Source organism: Zootoca vivipara, chromosome 8, assembly GCF_963506605.1.
Source record: "Zootoca vivipara chromosome 8, rZooViv1.1, whole genome shotgun sequence".
Classification (NCBI taxonomy): Eukaryota; Metazoa; Chordata; class Lepidosauria; order Squamata; family Lacertidae; genus Zootoca; species Zootoca vivipara.
Window position 1 is genome coordinate 33,537,879 of NC_083283.1, and position 25,967 is coordinate 33,563,845.

Consider the following 25,967-nt stretch of genomic DNA (forward strand, 5'->3'; position numbering starts at 1 on the left):
TTCAAGAAATGTTTTAGAAAATAATTATGCTAAGTTAGAGTATAATTTCCTGTTGGTTTTGCCATACATTTATTTACAGATTTAAATAATTTTGTATATTTTTTACTTTTTACATTGTATTTCATGAGTTTCTAACTTGGCTTTGCTAGGTTGGCTGTAACCCCAATGAAGATGTAGCTATTTTCGCAGTCGATTCCTTAAGGCAGTTATCAATGAAGTTCTTAGAAAAAGGGGAACTTGCTAATTTCCGATTCCAGAAGGACTTCTTAAGACCATTTGAACATATCATGAAAAGAAACAGGTAATAAATGATGTGTAACGGATGAGCTACCTGAAATCATTCTTTCATTCTCTAGTGTACAAAACTAAAGCTTAGAGTTTTAACTACTAAATTGTTAGTAAATTTTGTCTCTGTTGTAGATCTCCAACCATTCGTGACATGGTTGTTCGTTGCATAGCCCAGATGGTAAATTCCCAAGCAGCAAACATCCGCTCAGGATGGAAGAATATTTTCTCAGTTTTTCATCTGGCTGCATCTGATCAGGATGAAAGTATAGTTGAACTTGCCTTTCAAACTACAGGCCACATTGTCAGTGAGTACCCATCATAGCTGCCAACTCTCCCGTATTCCCTGGTAAACCCCCATTTTTCCAGCCATTTCCCGCTGGCAGCCCGGATTTTTAAAAAACCCATAAATCCCCCAGATTCTTACCAGCCCGGGGAGGCTCCTTCAGCGCATGTCTGGAATCTCTGGACCTGCGCAGAAACGATTTCTGGCGCTGTGGCCATTTTGGAAATGGGCAGAGCATGCGTAGAAGCGACTTCCGGTGCTGCTCTGTCCAGTTCCAAAATGGCCGCAGCGCGACTCCTGGCACTGTGGCTATTTTGGAAATGGGCAGAGCATGCGTAGAAGCAACTTCTGGTGCTGCTCTGCCCAGTTCCAAAATGGCCGCAGCGCGACGTCCAGTGCCGATCCTGGATTTTTCAATCTGGGAGTTGGCACCTATGGTACCCATGTATAATTTACAGCCTTTTGCCAAGAGGTATAATATATTCTGTTCTTATTGTGTTGCTTTTTAGCTTCAGAATTTATTTGCATAGTAAAACCTAAATAATAATACTTAATAAAAATCATTTTGCTTTACTACATAGGTAAGGGAACTTGTGGCCCTTCAGCAGATGCCATTGGCCTACAACTCCCATCATACCCAGCTGGCTGGGGGTTTTAGGAGTTGAAGGTCCAACATTATCTGATTTTATCACGACAACAACTGTATCTTAAAAATCTTAGAAGTTGTTTACTATGGTTTAAAGGGCAGATATTCAAACTATTCATCTGTACTTTCTTTTCTTCCAGCAATCGTGTTTGAGAAACACTTCCCAGCAACTATAGATTCTTTCCAGGATGCAGTTAAATGCTTGTCCGAATTTGCATGCAATGCAGCTTTTCCAGATACAAGTATGGAAGCAATTCGCCTTATTCGTCATTGTGCAAAATATGTATCAGAAAGGCCACAGGTATAATTTATAGGTGGTAGTAGTGTTTATGTACAGCTTCATCTGCTAAGTCTTGACCATAAATGTTCTGGTGTAAAATAGAGGAGAGAATTTCATGGGATGACGTTTTTTTCTGAATGCTGATATGATCCAGTTTCAACCAAGGCCAGAGCATTCCCCCCGCCTGGAGACATGGCCTCTGGGGGTCTGGTCACAAAAAAAATCTCTCTCTAAAGATATTAATTCCAAGATATGTGTAATATATATTTTATACAGTATTCCCAAAATAGTATTTAATTAATTTACAGTATGCATTCCAGATTATTTAAAAATGATTCAGGAATTGCTTTAAAATTAATTTCAGGTGCTGTTCACCAATGTGAATTTAGGAAGTGGAATGAATAACAATAACAACAACAATAATAACCATAATTTTATTATTTATACCTTGCCCATCTGGCTGGGTAAGCAAATACTGTGTCTTCATCCTTGTATTATAAATCCAAAGAAAGCTTTTATAAATAATTTTTATAAATTATTTATTAAAAGTGTTTTTGGTTTTTTATCCATCTGTCAGCAGAATGGAGAAAGAAACAATTTTTGGCAGCTCCCCTGTCCCCATGACCCCCATACTCCCCTCCCTGAATTCAGAGCAGATTGCGGGAAAGGGGGATCAATTTGAAATTGCTTCATTATTCTGTGAACACCTTACATGTCAGCCGAGCAGCACCATTGGATGCCAAGCTATGGGTGTAATAAATTATTGCATTTGTTAACATCCTTTTGGAAATTCTGATGAGGGCAATAGTTGGATCCAAGGTGGTATTCAACTAAGACTTACTCAAAGTAGGCCCACTGAAATTAGGCATTACAAAGGCAGGTCCATTAATTTCTGTAGGTGTCCTCTAAGTAAAACTTAGTTGTACACTGTTTATAGAAACCTCTCTGAATCAGGGCCTGATACGTGATAGTTAAAGTAGCTTTACCTAGGAAGCAAATTATAATTTATTTAGCATCAGTTGGCATGATGATTTTCTGGGTATAGAACATAGAAATTGCATTTAATACTGTGTTTCTGCTGTATTGAACTTGTGTTTGCTCCCAAAGGCATTCAGAGAATATACCAGTGACGATATGAATGTAGCTCCAGAAGACAGAGTCTGGGTGAGAGGATGGTTTCCAATTCTCTTTGAGCTTTCCTGTATCATCAATAGATGCAAATTAGATGTAAGAACCAGGTAACAAGCCATATTTGTAATTCAAATTTTTAAAACATTTTGTTTCACTTGCAAGTCTTCAAGCAAGAAATGGGTGGGAAATAACACTGTTATTGCCATATAAGCAATCTATCAGCAGGAGACAGCATTTTGGAAGGAACTGAAAAGCTGAGAATACAGGTCCTCATAACAGTTATGCAATTATATCCATTTGTTTGCTATAGGGACTTATTGTATGTATATATATATATATATATATGCGTGTGTGTGTGTGTGTGTGTGTGTGTAAATAGTTAGAGACAGATAATTAGTGTAGTAGATATAGGTTCTCTCTGTAAGGGGTTAGATTTCTAAATGTAAATCTCTAAATTTACAAAATAACCATTCAACAGCACATTAAAATTTAAAGCTATTTGCAAAGAGTTATTTACTGTATATAGGAGGCTCTTAAAAAAAAAAAGTACCGTATATTATGGCGTATAAGACGACTTTTTAACCCCAGAAAATCATCTCAAAAGTCGGGGGCCGTCTTATACGCCGGGTATACGCCGGGACTGGAGAATCTGCGGTCGCCGCATCTGGTGGGGGGGAGCTCAAAAACGGCCACGGCCGCATCCCCGCTGTATGCGACGGCCGTATGAACGCCCAGGGAATGAGGGGAGCCTCTTCACTGCCGTCCCCACTCTCCTCCTCTCTGGCTCCTTTTCCCTCTCGCTGCCTCTGCCTGCCTTGATCTCTCTCTTTCCCTGCACTGCTGCTTCGATCGCTGACTCTCCCTGCCTTATTTCTCCGTGTCTCTCTCTCTCTCCCCGCGTTGCTGCTTCCTTCGCTGACGCTCCCTGCTTTATCTCTCCGTCTCTCTCTCTCTCTCTCTCTCTCTCTCTCTCTCTCTCTCTCTCTCTCTCCCCCACCCCCACGTTGCTGCTTCCTTCGCTGATGCTCCCTGCTTTATCTCTCCATGTCTCTCTCTCTCTCTCCCCGCATTGCTGCTTCCTTCGCTGACTCTCCCTGCCTTATTTCTCCGTGTCTCTCTCTTTCATTGAGGAGGAAGGCTGGGCTGAGCTGTTTTCCTTGATGCACTCGCTTTGTATGATGAGAGGTTTGTTTTTAAAAAAATATGAGGTGGTATTCAAACATGTAATACAGTCCAAGACAAGCTTTGCCATTTAATTCTATGGCATATAAACTGACCAAAAGTGTGGAAGGAACTGGAGTAGAAGAGCCTACTCTGGGTTGAGTTGTTTTTAATCTTCAATCCCCAATACACAACTCCATGAATTAGGCTTTTTCTCCCACTGTAGCTTCAGATCTGAACCCCTTCTGCCCGTGTTTTTTTTTTAATGGTTTTATATTCATTGCATTTTAGACTTTCCCTAGTGAATGGGGGGGGGCGAGAAGCCATGGCGAAAGGGCAGCTCTCCCAGGAAAGGATGTGGAGAAAAGGCCATCGAGTTTCAATGAAACCCAGTTCACCCCACAGGAGCATAGGGAGTTGCCTTATAGACCAAGCAATGCCATTGGTCCATCTCACTTAGTGCTGTCTGCACTGACTGGCAGCAGAGCTCCAGGGATTACCATATTGAAATCAAATCTGATATTTTTTAAATTTTTATTTGGTGTGCATTGGAAGAGGGGTAGTCTTAGATGGCGAGTATATCCCAAACTCTATATTTTAACTGGAAAAGTTGGGGGTCGTCTTATACGCCCAGTCGTCTTATACGCCGGAATATACGGTATTGAAACAGCACATAGCCCCCAAACATTTTCCTTCGCTGCCACAGAACCTTTAAGAACCTTTAATATGCAAAAGCTTAAAAGGTGCAAGGAGATAGGATAATATTATAGTAAGGATGGAATAACAAATAAAGTGAGTAACGCAACAATAACAAAAATAATAGTAGGCAAAGAAGATTGCACATGGGTGGAGGGAAGTACTGGGTTGTGGGGGAGGGAGGTGAAGGTATTGATTGAAATTGTTAAAGATTTGTATAGGATTTAAGAGACTTAAAATAAGGAAAGAAGCAGCAAGAAATATCAAGTAAAAGTATCGGAGAGGAGATCAGTGTAACTGAAAACATGAGACTTACGGTTTTGCTATATATGATTTTATTTTGGATTTGTCTGTTGTAAAGAATGTACATTATGTGAATAAAACAAACAAACAAAATAAGCTGGAAAAAAGAGATCAGGATCTGATAGCATGCATTTCTATCTCCGATCTACACATAAAAGTTAGAAAGCAAAATAAAAGACTGTGGTCCTTTGCAGTATCTGGTGCTGAATTGTGGAAGGCAGGTGGTTCTATAGAAATATTAGCACTTTACATTCTTAAATGTGTGAATACAGCATTAAAACTAGGTTGTTGTTGTTTTGGAGATTAACTTTCCTCTCTGTCCAGTAAAATACATTCTGTTCAGTGCGTGTATATTACCCACCTTCACAGTTCTTCAGCTACCCATCAGCTTGGAAAAATAAGGGAAATGGTGTTTAGAATTGAATTTCTAATGCAGTGAAGAACAATGCTGCATAGTCTTGCCACATCTCATTGCAGATGCTTCTGTTCTCATGTGAAATCTTAGATAAAATAGAAACTTTTGGAAGTTCTTTGCTTTGCAAAGGGGGATGGGAATCAAATCTGAATACTTCTCTTCTCAGCTTTTTTTTTGTTTTGTTTGTAATATCACTGACGTTTGGCAGAACTGAATCCTATTGTAAACTGCATTTTTGTAACAATTCATAATTCCCTGTGAACTTTAGAAGATAACTGCGTAGGTAGGGGTTTGTGTCCTCGCTTCACATAAAAGCCTTTTTTATTTTTGTCCTTCCTTTCTTTCATGATGGAAACTTAAGATGGCATATAATGTAGGATTCTCTATGCAGGCACTATAAGGTTACTGCATCATATGCCTTCAGACCTTGCCCTATTGGGTACACTGTGCCTGTTCTTACTAGTTTCAAGATCCCCCTTCAAGTTTAAAAATAGATTTTAAAAGTCATTCTAGGAACTGAGAGATTCTGTTTTGCTCAGGTTTCCCATATTTGCCATTTACTTTTTATTCCAGAGGCTTAACAGTTATGTTTGAAATCATGAAAACGTATGGCCATACTTATGAAAAACACTGGTGGCAGGATTTGTTTCGGATTGTCTTCCGGATATTTGACAACATGAAATTGCCAGAACAACAAACTGAAGTAAGTATAGCTTATGACTTACGACTAGAGTTCTATTTATTTTTCTATTGCTGTCATAAGCTCTTTTGCTCAAACCTTTCTTCAGATAAGATGTTGCCCAACTGGCTATATTGTAGAATTGACACTGTGTTCCCCTGCCTCTATGCTTCATCCCAATCTACAGACCTGTATATGGCGTCCCTTGCGGGCAGACTTTAATGTTGAAGCACATGGAGTTTATATCTGCATGGTGAATAGCAGTATAACACCTCAGTTAGATCTCTTTCCATAATGCCATTCTGAATCAGAGGGGTAAAGAGATCCCATCTCAGTTTATTAAGCCCAGGATTGTTGTAAATAGTCTGCTTTTTAATCTTGTTGTGGTTGTGAAAAGCATTTTACTAACAAGATACGGGAGTTAGAAAGCCCTTTTCCATAAAACTGGATTTCATCTTACTGCAACTGTTTTTAAATAATATCCAATCCAGTGCTGTTTTTCTAGAAAAAGAGGTGCCCAGAACTCACCATGAATGCCTCCCTCCTTCTCTTAGAATGACAATGGCATCCACCTGAGAGGTGGCAGAACTGAGTTCCACTGTGTTCCAGCTGAAAAAAAAGCCCCGGTCCAATCTCACTCAAGAAATTTGACCCTACCTGGTTTTTCAACTTCGTTCTAACTAATTCCTTCATTGCTAAGTTCCCTCTTCCTTTTTCCTAGAAAGCTGAGTGGATGACAACAACTTGCAACCATGCACTTTATGCAATATGTGATGTATTCACCCAGTATTTAGAAGTACTTAGTGATGTCCTTTTGGATGATATATTTGCCCAGCTGTACTGGTGTGTTCAGCAAGGTAGGTGCAGGCAAGCTATTGTACACAATGAAACAATTTATTCTATATAGCATGAACAAACCAATGCCTTTGTTTTGTGTTTCAGACAATGAACAACTAGCACGGTCTGGTACAAATTGCCTAGAAAATGTTGTCATTTTAAATGGTGAGAAGTTTACCCTTGAAATCTGGGATAAGACTTGCAACTGTATGCTGGATATCTTCAAAACTACGATCCCCCATGCGTAAGAGATTTTCCCCTTTCATTTAATTGGGATGAGAACAATGTATAGCTTTATGTACTTGTCTTATTGTCTATGCTTGGGCTCTCCCAGCCCTACCAGGGATTGAACATGGGATCTTCTGCATTCAATGCATGTGCTCTGCCACTGAAATACGGCCCTTTTTGTTTCTGTGTAGCTCCTCTTATTTGTGAATCTGCACAAATGGGGACCTGCATATGCACAGATCAGATCTGGAAACTGAGTAACATGGGAAGTCGCCTCATTCAGAGCCAGATGATTGGTTCCTCTAGTCTAGTTCAATATTGTCAACGCTGACTGGCAGTAGCTTTCCAGGGTTTCAGGAAGCCTTACTTGGAAATGCCAAACATTGAACTGGGAACCTTTTGCATGCAAGGCTTGTGTGCTGCCACTGAGCTTTAGCCATTCTAGAACAGGTTCTCCCTCGCGTCCCTTTGGTTAGGGCCTCCGGTGCCAGTTGCTTGAGCCATGGGGCAGGCTGAGTGTTACCCAATCAATTTTTTAAAAAATGATTTTCTTCTTAAATCATTCTGAATTACTGAATTTGCTTATTAGCCCAATTAAGCTTCTCTTTTTTAATAAAAGGGTTGAGGTTTCCCAATCCAGTCATCACAGATTTCACCTTGTGCCTGGGAGAAGGCTATAACACCAGTGCCTGTTTGCCTTATTTAATTTTTGAACTGTCTTGTCTTGACTGAACGCCGTTCTATGGGGAAAGAGCTATCTCAGGCTGAGCTCAAATGGATTTCCTACAAATAGAATTTCATTCTATATTTATTTGTATAAGCAGCCTTGGAACATTTTATGTGTAACTTTTGTCTTCTTTCCTGCTCATAATGCTACTCAAAATAGGTTTATCATTGTTCTTGTCTTCAAAATTTAAGGTGTTATTTCTGTTTGTGACCAAACTTATGTTTTTGTTTTTCAAGGCTTTTAACTTGGCGGCCAGCAGGGGGAGATATTGTTCCTCCGTCTCCTGGAAGAGAGAAACAATTGGTATGTTTTCCATGTGACATTGCACATATCTTTGTAAACCAAGAAAACCTTTAATAAAAAAAATATGGCAGGGGAAATGTTTTCATATATATGAGTAAAATGTACCTTTTGTAGAACAAGAGAGGTTTTCTTAGACCATTTTTTGTTGTTGTTGTTGTAAGTAAAAGTCTGCAGGTTCCTTATATTTGCATTTGTGAACAGTAGATGACAGCTAACGTCTGAATAAATAACCATAGGATTGGTCTGTTACACTAATTTTCTCATAAATGTTGACTGGATTCGGACACAGTGTCAAACCATATTTTTTGGGGTATTACATGAACTAGCCTGGAGCTCAGCACTCCCCTTCCTCTTTTGCACTCTCTCACCTTTGTAACAAACATTTGCCTTTGCTTCTGAACCCATGGCTTGCCCAGTTTGGATAAAAGGAAATGCAGGAGGAGGCAAAGAGAACGGGATACTGAACCTGAGGTTTGTTCATGTGACACCAAGTCTTTGTTGCTGTTAAGCCTTGCCAATGTGTGGCCCTTAAATATTCTGAAAGAAGAGTTCAGTTTATTCATTCTTAGAGCAGTTGAAATAATATTCATTTTTAAGAGGCCTGACAGCTGTGTTTACAGCAAAGCTTAGAATATGAACTGTACCCATGTCCTTCTAGGAGACATAATGACTGTCAAGTGGTGACTAAAATGTAGGTTCACAAAAATATGCTCCAAAGTAGGGTTTCCTCAGCATTGAACTTCGTTTTGCTGAGGGTGCTTTTTGCTATTTCTTTCCATTTTCAGGATACACTATCTCAGAAATCTGTAGATATCCATGACTCTGTGCAACCAAGATCTTCAGATAGAAGACAGTTTCAGCCCATTGTAGGGCTACCAGCAAGTGAGGACGCCAGCAAAAACAAGCCTCCCGCAAGTGAGTGGTTTCCTTAAGGAGTTGTTTCACAAAGGCTGGGCTGCAAAGGCCCTAGTTGGTAAAAGCACTTCTGTTTATCCAGTGGGACCTCACTATTCCCCACCTCCTTTCCCTGCCGCTCCATACATTGGGCTCTAGACTACTTCCAAAATTCCTTGAAGCTTTGGGAATGACTTTTCAAGTGCTGCTTTTAAAAAGAGGAGGGGATGCCCAAAGCCTGCTGCCTGCGCAGAAGTTTCCTTTATGATTTGTTGGCTCTGGGTTGTGCTTGTATAAAATGAGAGTGGTGATGCGTCCAGGATTGCTGCAGAATATATTTCATTCAGGTTGCCTATAAAATGGTTTTGCATTTTAAAATAATTGTACTTCTTTACCTTGGACTTGATATATTAAGAAGATACAGGCGCTTTTTTAAATGACATTTATAGCCTGAAGATTTAAGCTTAGCTTTTTAGCAACATTTGTTTGCACTGATAAAGAGAGGTAGCACAGGATACTTTATTTTATACTTTAAATTATTGATAACCACCTCTTCATTGTTCATGTGATCCCAGCGCAAGGAATAACATTGAAACACAACAAAACAATAGTCAATTGAAATACAACTTAATATAAAATTAGAAAGCATATTACCAACATAACAGCACCAGCCGTGCAAGGGGTGCCATTTTAGCCACATGCTTAGTTGATTTTTTCACCTGTAGTTGAAACTCCATTGGTGTTAGAGCTGAACACAGCCAAAAGGGAAGGTCATTCCAGAGTTGGGTACCACTATTGAGAATCACTAAACCATACAGTAATATGTCTTGGCAGTTATACTGCTGTGCAGTGTAAGTATCTTGGGAGTACTTAAACATTTACTTAAATTGATGTTATTGTTTTGTGCTTTGTTTTAAAGAATTTCCTGACCAGAAACTGTTTGGTGCTCTGTTGATCAAATGTGTCGTTCAACTGGAACTCATTCAAACAATCGACAACATCGTCTTCTTCCCAGCAACCAGCAAAAAGGAAGATGCAGAGAATCTTGCTGCAGCACAGGTAAGTACAGTTTGCCGGTTCCAGCCTTTGGAGATGTGCATTTATTCTCCATTTTGGGGTTCAATGGTCTGTTATGTAACATCTGCTTTCTGCTGGAAAATTCCTGAATTTCCATGGAAGGTAATTCTCTTATCAAGAGCATAACCAAGTTTACATGGAACCTGGGAAAGAACTGCCAGTGACCTTTATGCTTTATTTCCCCTGCTTCTGGTGTAACTTTTGAAGTGCCTCTAAATTCAGGCTAACAGTACGCAAAGAAATCTCTTCTCCTAGGTATATTATGCCAAGAGTCTGATGGGAATGTCCTTGCTTGCTGTTTGACTCTCCTCTGTGCCCTGGGAGCCAGTGATGTAGATTTGTAGGAAGCTCACACACAGTCTTTCTCACCCATTCATATACATCCCCCAGCCTCATGAGATTACAGCTTAGAAATGACGCTCCGAAGTGGCATACTCTAGAAATTTAATCATGTGTGAGTAGACATCAAGTAAAAGCAAAGATCAGACCAATTAGCTTTTGAGGAAAAGAAACTAGAGTAATGCAATTGTAAAGTTTTTACCATTTAGTTGCTGCAGGTATTGAGAAGTTTCATTATCATATTTAAAATATTTAGCAGTATGAATGCCAATTTTTCTTTTTCTTTAGAGAGACGCAGTAGACTTTAATGTTCACGTGGATACACAAGATCAAGGAATGTATCGCTTTTTAACATCCCAGCAGCTTTTCAAGTTGCTGGACTGTTTGCTGGAATCTCACAAATTTGCTAAAGCTTTCAATTCAAACAATGAGCAAAGAACTGCACTGTGGAAAGCAGGTAAAACCTAGGAGTTTTAAGGACTTTCAAAAGAATATCATATTACTTTATAGGGATACGGGTGGCGCTGTGGTCTAAACCACTGAGCCTCTTGGGCTTGCTGATTGGAAGGTCAGTGTTCAAGTCCCTGCAACGGGGTGAGCTCCCGTTGCTCTGTCCCAGCTCCTGCCAACCTAGCAGTTCAAAAGCACGCCAGTGCAAGTAGATAAATTGGTAGCACTGCAGTGGGAAGGTAAACGGCTCTTCCGTGTGCTCTGGCTTCTGTCACGGTGTCTTGTTGCACCAAAAGCGGTTTAGTCATGCTGGTCACATGACCCAGAAAGCTGTCTGTGAACAAACGCTGGTTCTCTTGCCTGAAAGCAAGATGAGTTCCACAACCCCATAGTCTCATTTGACTGGACTTAACTGTCCAGGGGTCCTTTACCTTTACCTATATTACTTTATTCTGCTATGTGCAGTAAAGAGCAGGGGGCAGGGGGTTGGACTAGATGGCCCTTGTGGTCTCTTCCAACTCTATGATTCTGTAATTCTAAGAGTGACATGTTTTAATATAAATCTGTTTGCATTTTTGAAGCTTCCTGATCAAAGTAGATGGATGACATAAGCATTATGTGAACTAGCTTGTGCATCTCCATTCTTTTCCCTACCCATTACACACATTGGGCAGTATTCTACTAACATGTCCCACCAGAGCAACAATTTCCACTTGTGCAATTGAATGTTTTCCCCCTCTCCTCCCCCTGTGCACACCATCCCATTGACTCTCCCTAAATCTGCTCCTCTAGAACAGACTAAAGGGGCAAAGGGGAGAGAGGGATAACACTCCGTTTCATAAGCACATTACCTTAGAGCTAAATTGGATCCCACCCATTATTCCAAAGTAGGCTTTCCGATAAAGGTAGTGAAATCTAAATAGTGATATTGTTTTGACAGGTTTCAAAGGAAAATCTAAGCCCAATCTGTTGAAACAGGAGACAAGTAGCCTTGCCTGTGGGTTACGCATTCTGTTCCGTATGTATACGGATGAAAGTCGCAAAGACGCGTGGGAGGAAGTGCAGCGGAGACTACTAAAGTAAGTACCCATTCACAGGCTTTCAAAACATGAAAGTGTACCGTTCAATTCTGTAGTATGCAAATGTGTTGAATATTTACTTGAAATGGAAATGTGTAGTGTGCAAAAACAATCCTGGTTTATGTGACTCCCCCCCCCCCCCCCCCGTGTCCTGTCCTTCTTTTCCATAGGGAGATCAAGACTGTTGTAGTTGCATCAAAACATAGAAGTCATTCTGCATAATAGCAGAGGTGTAGTCATGTTACTTGTTGCAGCAGAAACAACAAACATTTCATGCATCTGATTAAGTGGGCTGAGTTCTATGAAAGCTTATACCATCATCAGCTTATTAGTCTTTAAGGTGCCCCAAGACTCTGCATTTGTTCTGCATAATCACTCTAGTAAGATCTGCATTACACGCACATGTGCCTACTAGTGTACCTTGCATTTATGAGTCTGTCATTTCAACGTGATGCCATTCTTGTATAAACTTTTTTCTGTGGGAATGAATTTCCTGTTGTCATTCAGCTGGTTTGTTTGACGGTTCTGTGAACACTGATCTCTCCCACTACCCAGCCTTATCTGCCATTTTTCCTTTTCTTTGATCAGTGTCACTGCCCATTTTGAGATAGGACTACACCCAGCTTATGTGATCAGTGAATCATTTATTTATAGCTATTCCATAGAAACCTGTTTCAGCAAGCCAACACAGACATGTAGAAGTTACATGTTTTGTTTTATTTACTATTATTGATTTTAATTCTCTTTTGAATATTTATAAATACATGTTTAACTATTTTTGTTGATAATGTTTTCTTTTAGATTTTTGCAAACCGCTTAAAGGTTTTCTTACTTTCCTGACAACTTTATTCAAAAGTCCTACTGTAGCAAATTGTTCTCACACCTGGAACTGTTTGTTGTGCTTTGCAGTGTCTGCAGTGAAGCTCTCAGTTACTTCCTTACTTTAACATCAGAAAGTCACCGGGAAGCTTGGACTAGCCTGTTACTTTTATTCTTAACAAAGGTCCTAAAAATAAGTGATGATCGGGTAAGTAATAATCTCAGATAGGTAAGGCATGCTGAATATTGATTCCAGGCCTCAGTGGGACACTTTTGAAGACTGCAGAGTTTGAAAATAGAAGGGGGACTCTTCCCCAGCCTGATTACTGATTAATCAATTTATCCTGGATTTAGTGTATGTTGGGTCCCTGCATCAAGTAGTTTGTGGCAGGCTTGGACTCTGGGCTTTAGTATGCCCTTGATGCTGCTTTTCCAACATAAATTGGTTCCTTCCTGCTGCCTCATGGATGATAATTTTGCTGGAGGCCATGGGTATAGCAGAGAGGGACCCACCTACTGTCCCGAATCCCTCAGCTAACAGAGATACCGCCACATATGCACAGTTCATTCAAGATACTAATGGAAAACATCTAAGTACCCCCAGATTATTCAGGAACCCCAAATTCAAGAGACTCCATGAGAAATGTCCTACCCAATATGCTGTGTGCACCATATATAAAATGTAGTGTCCAAGACGTATATGTATTCTGAGGCCTTTGGGGCATTCTAATCAGGGCCACTCCACTGAAAAAAATCCAACTAATGTTGCAGGAGAAAGGGAGATGCATAATGATTAATGGAGATACATCATGATTGAGCCACACTCTGCCCTTTTCCTGACTGTTTTTGGAGCAGACTCTGAACCAAATCTGATAAATGAATGTTGCACTCCACTGCTGGAATCCCAGTTTTTGCCAACAACTCCAGTGAAAAATAGTAAAGCAATTATTGGTCATAGAAAAGCACAAAGCACCTGTTGCTGTTTTGTCAATGATCTGGCTCTATCTGCTCCAACAAAAAAAAGAAAAGGCAAGGTTAGGGTGGGGGTCGTGCATAGGTTGCATAGTGTGGTGTGCATTTTTTAATTTGAAGGGTGTTAACTTCTCCCAGTACTCTAGAATTATTGTGTATTTGTCTTAGGATGGTTTCGTCCCTTCACCCTTCATCGCATTTTGAGAATCATTGTAAAGACAGTTGTTGTTTTTAAAAAAATATCTTGAGGAAAGGAACACCAAAATGTTCCTCTCTGAAAGATTTATAGAATTGTTGCTACACCACTTTTCAGTTCTGCTGTTGCCTCCTCCTTCACTATAGAAATCCACTGCAGATTCTTTGTATTTCACTAATTTTTGATGTAACGTGTCTCTATGTAGTTGGGGTGTCAACTCATTCTCTCAAAACTAACAGATTCCCTTTCCCCCCATTCAACAGTTCAGAGCTCACGCGTCATTCTACTATCCTCTCTTGTGTGAAATAATGCAGTTTGATCTGATTCCTGAGCTGCGAGCTGTTTTGCGAAGGTTTTTTCTGCGGATAGGGGTAGTTTTTCAAATATCTCAGCCACTAGACCAAGGAATGGGAACAGCCAAGCAGTAGAAGTGTGGCTAAGGAAACAAAGGACCAAGATCACTTGCACTGAATGTCCATAAAAAGGGGCTCTCTTGATATGGAAGTGTGCATCTACGGGTTCACAATACAGATTAAAACTGTAATTACGCTTGCAACACTCTAGTTCTCCAGTGGATTCTCTCTCCCTCTCTTCCTCCACTGGCTTGTGTTGACCATAGAGCCAGTTTTACCACAGTCTTGTTGTCAGCCTGGACTGTGATAGCCTCTTAACTTTCCTAGACAGAGATATATATCAAAAGATGTTTATGATGGGTGTGAATTTAAGATGTACCCAAAGAACTAACACATTTAAGAAGTTTGAACTTTGACAGAAGTACAACTCAGGAGGGCTGCATTTTGAAAAAGAAATGTTTGTACTAAAAGATATGAAAATATTGCTCATGTAAGAGATCTAGCAACTATGTGGAATTCTTATTCTGGAGATTTTTGATTTTTTTTTGCACACTCAGGCTATCTGAGATCTAGGTAATCATCCTTCTGTGGGGAAAAAAATGTACAGAGATGCAGGTCTGTAATATAAAGTCCTAAACACTATATAGTTATTCCTGCATTATTTTATTTCTTAGATACCTGTACGTTTGTTTACCAAATGCACTAGTAAGGAGTTGAGTTCTGATTTTTTCCATCTGTATCCCAAAAGCTAGCCTTGCTGCCTTTTGTCAAGAAAACAGATTGAAAATGTTACAACTGACTTTAACTGTTTGTAATATACCTGTGATAGGGCTTTTAAATATAATAAGCCATCGCAATGATCCTTCAGGACTGGAACTTGAATCACTGCAAACAAGTCTAGGTTTTGTCCGCTGTCACTCCCCCCCTCCTTTTTTTTGGTTGTTTGATGTAGATTTCACTATGTACAGAATTTAATGTTGAATATATTCAAGTAACAAATCTGGCATGGTTTGAGGATGGTTTTAAATTTATTGGAAATGTATTCATACTGTGAATTGTGCTCTGATGGTTAAAGAAAAGATTGTCAAGCATTCTGTCTTACAGTGGATGTAGAAAAAAATTTCAGATGGAAAAATGTATATGGTACAGCTCTGTAAAGTTTTCTATGTAAATTCTGTACAACTTTCTGTACAATATTGGTTCTCATCTGGCATATTCTAATCAGGTTATAGGTCAATAAAGTTTTTGAATTCTTTCACTGGTGCAATCAAAACAAATGCAATGTAAAAACAAATTGCTTCAGTGTTTCAACTTTGGTCCAACAGTGTGCTGCCTTTGGAAACTTTGCAAGCACAATAATTGTGGGTATTTAATTGCATAACTAATGATGATTGTCAAATGGCCAGAGTATTACTTCTACAAAAAGAAGAGAAGCAAGTACTGTAAACCGATATAATTTTTTTTGTCCGGCATAGCATCAGTGGGTTGGGCATACTTGTGCCTCTAATGGATGAAGGCAGGAGTAGGTTTTACAGGAAATAGGCTGGTCCCTCTTCAACTTTTTGCTCCTGCCTTCATGAAGCAGTCACATTCTCCCTTGGCTCCTCTTACTAATTCATCTTGGTTTAATTATCTTTGATTTCACCCCTACTGTTTTTCTCTCTGCCTAAAAAAAGTGGTGGAGCAGGTGAATTAGAATGCTTCATTGTTTATTCCTTTCACTTCCACTAGCTGGCTTCAGAGAAGAGGATCCAAGGGCCTGGGCTTCTCCACCCATCTACAATTTTTTCCTATTGCATCCTGCAGCTCATGGCAGCAATCTACAGTGGAGCATAGGCTACAGCATCCCAGCTTTAAAAAAAAAATCTGAGCAACTTCGCTGGATGTTCCCACCTCATATCCAGAGAGCCTCAGATTGTCCTCTACAGCCATGGTGGTGTAGTACACATAGATCTACCACCCTGTAACCCCATTTAGTCCTTGCAGAGATGGCATGTTGCTGATGTGGATTGCCACAGTCACATCCCAGCACTCAGCAGGTACAAATTAAATACATGCCGGTTCCCCCCAGGCCACACTAAGGGACTCTTTCCAAGGCCCAAACAGACCCAACACTCACAAGCAGGTCAGACCAGACCTTTTGGGCCCACCACTTCCTTGCAACAGGTGTGTGTGGTGTCCCTTCTCCTGCTTGAGTCCCTACCTTTCCTTATAGGGTGGGATGGCGCCATGTCGGGCCCAGCAGCCCTATAAGGCCTCACATAAGACCAAGCACCTCCAGGGGCCTGTTACTAGCTTGCTGCAGCAACAGCTTCACTATGAAAAGGACAAGTTGGCCAGTCACACTAGGGACAAGTTAGGGCCTGTTCAAGTTTGGTGAGTTTGCAAAACTGAAGAGGGGCCAGCTTATTTCCTGCAAAAGCTACTCCTGCCTTCATCCATTAGAGTTGCAAGTAAGCCCAACCCAGTGACGTTATGCTGGACAAACAACTTACACTTCAGTGATACTTTATCAGCAATTCATGTTTGAACATTAGAAGAGTCTTACTGCATCCTGTCCTCCATAGGAGTTGAACCAATTGCCTCCGTATGCTTAAAACAGCACACAGAGACAGTAGTACTCTCCTACTTGTGCTCCTCAGTAACGGGTACTGAAGGCATGCGATCTCATGCTTGGGAGGTAATATAGCCATCATGACTAGGAGCCACTGACAGTAATCCATGGAGGATAAAGCTAATCCCCCTTTTAAAATCATGACCATCGCCACATGTTTCCTAATTTAAGAACAACTTCACTTTGTCTGTCCTGAAGTTCTCATCCACTTAGCTGCACTGGATGACCCTGGGGCCTAGTCTTATGAGAGGGGGAAAAACTTTAAGGGATGTAGAAAAGGGGGGCACTAATAGCATATGTACTTACCCCCAAAGTATAGCGTGGCTGAACAGGAGCGCCCATCTCCACTACTCCTCATGCATCTGGTCCTGTGTCTGGAGTTCCAAGAGCTAGAAACAAAAGAACTTGTGTTTTTCAGGCCATGTCACTGGGCAAGAGTGAATGGGAAGTATGAGCAGAGGAGCATCTCTCTGTTCTTTTAGAATTCATCTCCACAAGAATAGTTTAAAACTCTTTTCCTAGTAAAATAAAATTTATTTTTTAATCTTACATTCATGACCATAAATATATTTAATAGTATTCACTATTGACATTTAAAATACAGAAGAACACAAGATGACAGGGTAATTTAGAATATTAGAACAAATGATTCGATAGGAAGTCTGGAAAACAGAGTAAGGGCTTCACCACGCTTAACTTTTGCCCCCACACTTTCCAGGCACAGCTCTGCTCTTTAAAGCTCTGTGTCTGAGCACTCCTTTTCCACCGCCGAGCTTTCACAGTGGTAAAGAGTGGGTTTCCATGGGGAAAGCTCTGGAGCAAAAAAACTGAGCGCTCAGACACAGAGCCTTAAAGCATGGGCCATCCCTGTAAAGTGCAGAGGAAAGGTAAGCGAGGATCAGCCCTAAATCAGCAAAAGGAACACTTATTAATCTGTTCAGATCATTGAATACCTATGAAATGCATGAGAAATCCAAGCCACAGCACTCAGCTCTGTTAAATGCAGAACACGTTTCACACTCTTGTAAGACTTTAGGTCTGAGGTAATTTTTCAAACAAAAAATACCAAGAGGGTAAACTGGAAAGCTTTGCCTGTGCGCCATTCAACTAGCTGAATAGATGCATGTTTGGCTCTAGCTTGCCAGTTTCAAGACGACCTAGTATGCAAGTTCCCCTTCCAAAATTAAATCTTATCAGTAACATACTGACCATTTAACTTCAGAAGATAGAAGATTGCAGCAGGTTGTCAAAATCTTGTTCACAAGATTTGTTGCAGCTGTGCTTCTGCACACAGCATGTAAATTAAGGAATTGAAAGTGCAGTAGTGGAGAAACATTCTTTTGAAAGGCACAACTGGCTTCACTACAGATTTTATTCAGCCATGGGCTGTGGACAGCCCCTGCCAATTGAACGGTAAGTTCATCTCAGAAGACAGTTTAGCTTGACTTGACTGCTCAGCCATAAATCTTCTAAGGGTTTCTGATGTCCCAGGTCTCAGCCACGGTTCGGTTGCCACTGTGTCCACAGAGCTGGGTCTTCTGTCAACCGCCATTCCCAGTGGAACATCATCAGCTTGAGGAAAATAAAACAACTTTAGCTACTTCTGCAGAAAAAGCACACTTTTACAATGATAACATCATTCCCTGACCTAGCAAGTTTTCAGACTTTACAAGATTCTTCTTCAGTACTGGGTATTCAGAACAAAATTGCAGTAAGGTGGGTTAAAAAAAAATATAATACAGCCAGGCTGGCTTCAAATATTCTCCACTTCCAGTGACTAGTACAGTAAGGTGCATGTTCAAGAACTGTTTGGCAACAGTTATCAAAAAAATTCCCCAAAGCTAAATGGATTGAGGAATAGGAATTATGCATTCTCAGGGGACTAGTGTTCCACAAGCAGAAATAGATTTCTGGATGCACACCAGCTGTGTTGTGTGGGCAGAAGCTAGTTGTAAATGAGACAGATGGTACAGAGTGATGAATGATTTGGAGGGGGAGCAACATTCAGCAAACTGGCTTTCATGAAACTGATCTGTGAAAAAGTGAACCCCTTTTACTCCCCCACAGAAGCCTCTGGACCTACTTGTCTCCAATGTCACTCATAACCTAGGGGAGTCTCCTGTCTGCAATTTTCAGACCAATTGCTCACAGCACACTAAGCAAGATGATGATAATTCCTTTTTAATACACCCCCACACTAACACGATTGCAGGAAAAACCGCTTCAGTAAGCCTTTTTCAAATTTGGAAGGGTTTATTCCCTCACTAGGGGTGACCAAGGCTGCAAATGTCATTTAATTCTCCCCCAAAATGGGGAGGGAATAGCCTTTCCCCTCAAAATAATGAATGGCAGGAAACAAAGCTGTTTTCAACAAATCTGCTGTTGGCAAAAAAAACAAGAGTTGAATCTGACAGACCACGGGGCACCTTGGCTGCTTCCAGAAGTGACAGATTTAGATCCAAATCAAATCTTGTGGCTGATGCACACCCATGCCAAAAACCATATTCAAATATCTATTTAGTTATTTATCTGTCTTATCTAACTACTGAAGCAAGACACCAACTATGGCTAGTTACTCACCCTGACCACCACTTCCTTTCTATAAAGAAAATGTCAAAAATGAGTCCCGATTTTGTTGATGCAACATGCTAACCTATCAAGAAAGAATACATGATACAAGGGGGAAAGATTTTTAAACACTTTTGTTAGTTTCTATGATCTTTGGGAAAGACGCCTACAGTATTTCTTAATTCTAATGGATTATTCTTAATAACGATGAAGGGGGTGAAGGAAATGGATCCCTGTCAAATCTGCACGTGACACAAAACTGGAAGGTAAAGTTAGCATCTCAGAAGATGAGAATAAAATTCAAAATGACATTGATAAAACAAACATTCAAATGACATTGATAAAATAGAAAAAGTGAGTTGAAACTAGCTAAAAACAGTGACAAATGCAAGGTTCTTAATTTTGACAACAATGAAGTTTTGGATAGAGGGTGCCTAGCTTGGCAGCAGTACATTTGGTTTTACACTGCTGCTGTTTTTATTCTGTTGGAACGTTCATGTTTATGTCTTACTTTTTTATCTTATAATTTTAACTTTTCAATGTAAACCACTCAGAAAACTTCTGTTGTTGGGCAGTATGCATGTTGAAAAATGCATCAATAAATATGACAAAGATCTCAGGAATGCAGGCCTCATCTGGAGTACTGTGTCCAGATCCAGGTACCACACTTTAAGGAGGATTTTTGACAAACTAAAACAGGTTTGGAAGATAGTACAGAAATCCTATGAGTAAGAGTTGAAGGAACTGGGTATGTTAGCCTGGAGAAGACCTAAGGGAAGCTCTTCAAATACCCGAAGGGTTGCCACATGGAAGAGGGCAAAGGCTTGTTCTCTGCTGCCCTTGAGGGAAGGACTAGAACTAATGGAGATTAGGAGAAACGTCTTAACAGTAAGAGCAGTTTGACAATGGAACCAATTAGGGAGTGCGGTGGGAGTGGCTCTCCTTCACTAGGTGCTTTCAAGCAGAAGATGGGCTGCCATCCATGCAGGATGCTCTCTGACTGCCAGCAACTAGCAGAGGGCTAGACAAGTAGCTCACAGGAGAGCCTCCAACATCACAATTCTCATTTTGTGGAATCCAACCTACGACACACAAGCCACAATGTAGTGGGGGGACCTGTGTGCATAGCCAGTCACCACTCCAAAGTAAAGCTGATGAAGGCCAGACAGAGTTTGTACCTAAGGGAGCCTCACTGGGGCTCTTGGCGTCTCCTGGCCTCCCCTATTGTTTGCTCCTGCTCTCTTCAATACCTGGGCTGCTGAGCACAGAAAAGAGAGAATGTGGAGTCCCATCATTGCATCAGTTTAAAAGCTGTGCAGCAGAAGTGGGGAAGAAAAAACAGAAGTTGAGTAAGGGCCTTTGAAAACTTTCCCCAGCCACTCCAATTTTAGGATAATTTTTTTAACTGGTGATAGTAACATCAGTTAAAAGTTTAAAGACCAGAGAGAGAATGTGGAAGGAGCTTTCAGTGATCCAAATTGGTTTTATCCCCCACTCTCCATGCTTCTCTTTCAGATTTCTTCTGGTGTTCTGCCTGTATAAAAGTGAAGTGAAATGCCAGTTTGGGCCGTTTACTGCTCTTCCCTAAACTTTCTTCTTGTCAACAGCATTGTTTCAAAGGCAAAAAGCCTAAAACCTGGTCACATATTTCTCTGAAGGTGAGACTAGTTCTACGTAGGGCACTTCAGTAGCTTCCAAATACTTGGATATGGCAATGTAGAAGAGCTTCCTTTTGCTGCACAGGAAAACCTCAGCAACAGGATGCCAGCAATTACTACTTCAAAACAGTAAGCTACTACTGGGACAATTTTTGCTCTTCTATTTATTGGGTGGTATTCAACTCTTACTTAAAACAGACTCATTGAAATTAATGAACATGACTTAAGGGCCAACTTTAACATGCCAACTCTAAAGAAAGCTTCATTAAACGCCACACTATGAATTTTATTTCCCCCTATGCAGAACAGAATGTGTGTTCTGTGAATGTGTGTCGAATGCCTGGCTGCTATGTCAGTATCCTGGCTACTGTTATTCAACAAAATGACCATACCTATATGAATGGCCTTCTTTTGCAACTCATTCAGCCTTCGCAATCGCTCTTCATTTCTGGCTTTCAGCTGATCTATATTAAGACTAGAGTTTGAGTGCAGAGAGTCGTCGTCAGTCTCCAGTGATGGAGTCGGCCTAACAGCGCCAGCATCCTAAAGATGTAAGGAATCATGAGACGCTGCATGTGATACGTATCGGCTGAGGAAAATTTAGAAGGCTTTCTACATAATATATACACACAACTTCACCCACATAATGCCACTCTTCTTCCCTCTCTTGGGGCTTGGCACCAAGGTTGAGCAGACACTTCCCTAACACGCCTCCTTGCCTCTGCGTTCTCCTCTTCTGAGGTAAATCCCTCCTTATTTCCTCCCCCTTCCTGCTTTCTAGCCTCCTTTGTCTCTTCTCCCTCAGATCCATCTCTGGTTTCCTACTTTCTCGGGCCTACCTATTCTTTCTCCTAGTTTCCATCCACACACCCCGATTCCCCCACACACTGGCTGGTATAGGCCTTTGACATGCTCACAACCTCCATTTTATTCTCCTGTCAAGTGCATCCTCCAGCCCCAGCATCTCATCTGCCCATTTCCATCCTATCCCACTCAGCTTCTGGTCAAGCTGATGGAAGAGCTGATTGGAGACCAGTGCACCTGACAGACCCATTGTTTATACATAAAGGCTCTGAGAATGCAAAACATTCATTGTGCTTGTGTCCCATTGGAAAGCCCGCAAAGGGGACAAGTTAGTCCCAACAACTGAGCTCCACTGTTTTCAATAAATGCAACTAGTTGGATGAATTCTACTACCATTTTCTTTTCTCGCCTCCTTTCCCTTGCAGATACTGGCAGTGGTGGAGGTGAATTCACATTGAAGTCATGGTCTTCTAAAATAGGAAAGGTCTCTCCATCAGTACCTAGGAGGAGGAGGTTTAAAAATATTAGCACTTGGATTTTTAAGCAAAGTTCATGAAAAAAAAGCTTAATACACTCAACATGCTAAAGACAGGTTTGTATCTTAAAGCACAGCTACAAAAGACTCATCTACACCGGTCTAAATGAAATATACAGTCATACCTCGGTTTGCGACTGCCTCCGTTTGCGACCGCTTCAGTTTCCGACCACCGCAGACACGGAAGTGTTTACATCCGGGTTCCGTGGCACTCAGATGCACAGAAGCGATTTGTGCAGCACATGCGTGCACAGAAGCACTCTATTGGTGCTTCGTGCACGCGCAGAAGCGTGCATCGGGGAGCGACCAGCTCCCCGGAAAGGATTGTGGTCGCAAACCAAGGTATGACTGTACAGGGAAAGTTTATCTCTGAGGTGGAACTCATGCCCTGTTTGTGCATTTCCAAGAAGTATCTAGTCGGTCACTACTGGCAACAGTGAAGCTGCTTTAGATTTCCAAACAGACTAAGTATGTGAGCATGTGTGCAACTATTCTAGAATAGCTAAATAAACCCTGTAAATAAAACATGTACACCGTTATGCTCAGATTAATTTTGTTCCATATATCCTACATAATACAGAAACGGCAATAAAACCTCAGGGTTCCTTTTCTTTTACGTTTTTCTTTTTCTTCTTCTTTCGCAAAGCAGCTACGTTTTGGGAAGATGGCAAGTTTTGTCAACAGGATTGAATTAGTGCCCAAAACAAATCCTACCTAAGTCTATTTTCCTATGTATACATCATTTGTGTTATTTTTAAATCAGGGTTTCCCAACCAGGGGCCATATGGTCCCCTGGGGGTCCATGATATTCCAAGGGGGCCACAGGTGAAAATGGTATAAATGGGGAGCCACAGCTTGAGGCTAGAGGGCCACAGAGGGAAGTGAGAAGTGAAGGGGGGGGAATCCTGATTGACTGCCTATCCGCTTGGCCAATCACAAGTGGGCGAAGGGGTGGCCCACCAGGGCCTAATGCTCCTTTTTCCAACGTGCGTTTTGGTGGAGCAATCCTGGTTTGTTTCCGGAGGGTGAGGGCGATTGCTGAGCCTCCCATTTTGACCAGTAGAGCCTGTGATCCACAATCCCCAGGTCACGTAAGTGCGGTGGTGGGATGGCAATTGGTAGGGCTGGGAAAGCCAGAGATGTTTGTTGCTACTGCCGGTGTAGGGTGCAATCCACCCCAGTGCCGAGCTCAACAGGGTCTTCGGACGTTGCCAAAGGACGCAGGGCCTGTCTGCAGCGTCAGCCTGGCTCTACAAGGCACGGGGTGGAATCCATCCCAGTGCCTAGCCGAGTGGGGTAGTCTGGTGTAGCTGACTTGCATCCAGTAAATAACTCAGAAGAAAGCCGCAATGAATTCAGTGGGTCTTGGCTTACTTCCAGGTAAGGGTATGTGGGGCTATGGGAAGGAAACAAGGTCAGAAGGAGGCCGTGGTTGGGAAAAGGTTGGGAAACATTGATTTAAATTATCTGGAGAGTCTCATCTTGCATTAAGAGATGTGCTTTGAACCAGCATGCCACAGACTAAAAGAAGGAGAAGGAAGAAATGGTTCAAATCTACACTTGGCCAGCAGAAAGCTGCATGTGGAAATAGACACATGGAGACCCTCAATAAATCATTTATTAGGAGATTCTGTTAAGGCATCCTGGAACACATCCTATTCTCCAATATTATCCTCTCTCTCAGCAGACTAATTTCCAAATGGACTTGGGGGTCATAGTCAACATAGGGCTGAGTAACTGCTTGTGCTTTCGGAAGTCGTTTTACTCCCCTCTCCCCCTCTCATGTGCCCCCTAACCCTCTGGAGCAGTTTTGGAAAAGGAACCGTTTGCCTGCTGTGCAAGCAAAATTGTGCTATTCTTTAATACAGCCACACCTTTTTCAACTATAGCAGGCATCCCCAAACTGCGGCCCTCCAGATGTTTTGGCCTACAACTCCCATGATCCCTAGCTAACAGGACCAGTGGTCAGGGTTGATGGGAATTGTAGTCCAAAACATCTGGAGGGCCGAAGTTTGGAGATGCCTTAACTATAGAAAACAGGTCATGGCACACCTGAAGCCCAGGTAATTTAAATATACAAATATGAGCAGGTCTCTTACCACCTTCTCTACTTTTTAACCACCTTCAGCTTTTCAGAAATTCAGGAAGATGAACACCCTTCGAACCATGTATACGAATTTGGGATTGGGTGAGCACATACTACTGATTACAGTCCTGAACTGTACTTTTTCTGCAACCAAAGATTGAGCAACTCTTGACAGCAGCCTGATCAAACACAAGAATTATACCAGGAACAAGTGCCTCTGAAAATATATACTCACCAATAAAAGCACTATCAGACTCTAAAAGTGAGTTTGACACATCGTCTCTGACCTACCAAAGAAAAGCGAGAGGAAAGTTGCTTCAGATTTTTTTAAAAACTGTAAAAACACATCAAGCTAAATGAATAAGAGTTGTAAATGTCACCAGACTGGAAGTTATTAAATCTCTTTGTAACACAAGAAGATTCTCCAAGTTTTCCAAAATTACAACAGTGCAGTGTAGATGCTCAAGGTAGCAACAGCCTTTCAGAATGAATGACTACACTTCACGAGTGGGCTTGGCACTTGAATAACATTGCCGTTCATGTACAGTACTGAAAACCTACTCTTGTTTCCTAATACAGACAACTGCTACACAAACATCATATTAATATATTTATGTAAACTTAAAAATCACACCTTTCCCTTTTATGCATACGTGTTTGTATTGATAAAAGGTAGGCTGGTTCTGGAAGTACCAGTAACTTGCAGCTGACTCAAAGGTTTGGTTCTGTGGGTCCACGCATAGATGCAAAAATGCATAAAGCAAGCCAGGAACCCCCAGAACTGGCCCCCCTGCAAGGTGGAGAGGTGCTTACCCAGCTTTGGAAGGGTGGCACAATGGCTCTGGCAATCTCACAGAGCCTCCCGGCTGTCTTCCCAAAGTCAGGTAAGCCTGCGATCGCAGCTTTGTGCGGGGGGGGGAGGGGGCTTCCTTGCCTCTCCATTTGTTTATCCCACACACACACACACACACACACACACACATCTGCACAAAGCTGATATCACGTAAGTAAAATAAGTATAAGATGTGAGTTACTTGTATACACGTCTTGAGTGTCACTGGAAGTGCCCATTCACTCAGCGTAAAGAATGCTGAATGGTATGGCAAGGAAGATTCATGCTTGTATGCTGTCTACTTTCTGACTTTCGCTGCACATGCCCCTCTCCACCATCACCCATTTCAGATACTATCAACCTCACACCTTGCCAAAATCCCAGCCCACGGTTTTAATAATAATAATAATTTATTATTTATGCCCCGCCCATCTGGCTGGGTTTCCCCAGCCACTCTGGGTGGCTTCCAACAGAAGTATTAAAATACAATTATCTATTAAACATTAAAAGCTTCCCTAAACAGGGCTGCCTTCAGGTGTCCTCTAAAGGGCATCTAAAGGACATTGGTTTGCTCCAGGCTGAAATGATGACTCATTGGCTCCCAGTACGTTTCCGAGCACAATTCGAAGTGTTGGTGCTGACCTTTAAAGCCCTAAATGGCATTGGTCCAGTATACCTGAGGGAGAATCTCCACCCCCATCGTTCTGCCCGGAC

The 25,967-nt window shown here is 41.4% G+C and overlaps 2 protein-coding genes across 13 annotated transcripts in view; one reads left to right on the plus strand and one right to left on the minus strand.

The window, feature by feature from the left end:
- Positions 1-15,411, plus strand: part of ARFGEF1 (ADP ribosylation factor guanine nucleotide exchange factor 1) — a 63,171-nt gene extending 47,760 nt beyond the window's left edge. For all 3 annotated transcript variants that reach the window (XM_060277764.1, XM_035125747.2, XM_035125749.2), the window contains 14 exons: positions 150-301; positions 421-593; positions 1,358-1,518; positions 2,605-2,735; positions 5,777-5,906; positions 6,604-6,739; positions 6,825-6,963; positions 7,911-7,977; positions 8,763-8,892; positions 9,791-9,930; positions 10,576-10,744; positions 11,678-11,816; positions 12,726-12,843; positions 14,067-15,411. In XM_060277764.1, the coding sequence (XP_060133747.1) occupies positions 150-301; positions 421-593; positions 1,358-1,518; positions 2,605-2,735; positions 5,777-5,906; positions 6,604-6,739; positions 6,825-6,963; positions 7,911-7,977; positions 8,763-8,892; positions 9,791-9,930; positions 10,576-10,744; positions 11,678-11,816; positions 12,726-12,843; positions 14,067-14,231 (1,950 nt within the window). In that variant the 3' untranslated portion in view covers positions 14,232-15,411. The remainder of the gene's footprint in view (positions 1-149; positions 302-420; positions 594-1,357; positions 1,519-2,604; positions 2,736-5,776; positions 5,907-6,603; positions 6,740-6,824; positions 6,964-7,910; positions 7,978-8,762; positions 8,893-9,790; positions 9,931-10,575; positions 10,745-11,677; positions 11,817-12,725; positions 12,844-14,066) is intronic.
- Positions 15,412-17,292: 1,881 nt separating this feature from the next.
- Positions 17,293-25,967, minus strand: part of CSPP1 (centrosome and spindle pole associated protein 1) — a 58,006-nt gene continuing 49,331 nt past the window's right edge. For 7 of the 10 annotated variants that reach the window (XR_009558012.1, XR_009558013.1, XR_009558010.1 and 4 more), the window contains 4 exons: positions 24,657-24,708; positions 22,194-22,300; positions 19,351-21,539; positions 18,231-18,342 (listed from right to left, as the gene is read on the minus strand). Coding sequence is in view for 2 of the 10 variants with exons in the window: in XM_060277765.1 (XP_060133748.1) it covers positions 18,146-18,342; positions 21,389-21,539; positions 22,194-22,300; positions 24,657-24,708 (507 nt within the window). In the remaining 8 variants the exon portion in view is untranslated. Of the gene's footprint in view, positions 18,343-19,350; positions 21,540-22,193; positions 22,301-24,656; positions 24,709-25,967 lie in introns of all 10 variants that reach the window. The other 3 variants (XM_060277765.1, XM_060277766.1, XR_009558014.1) reach the window with 2 other exon arrangements.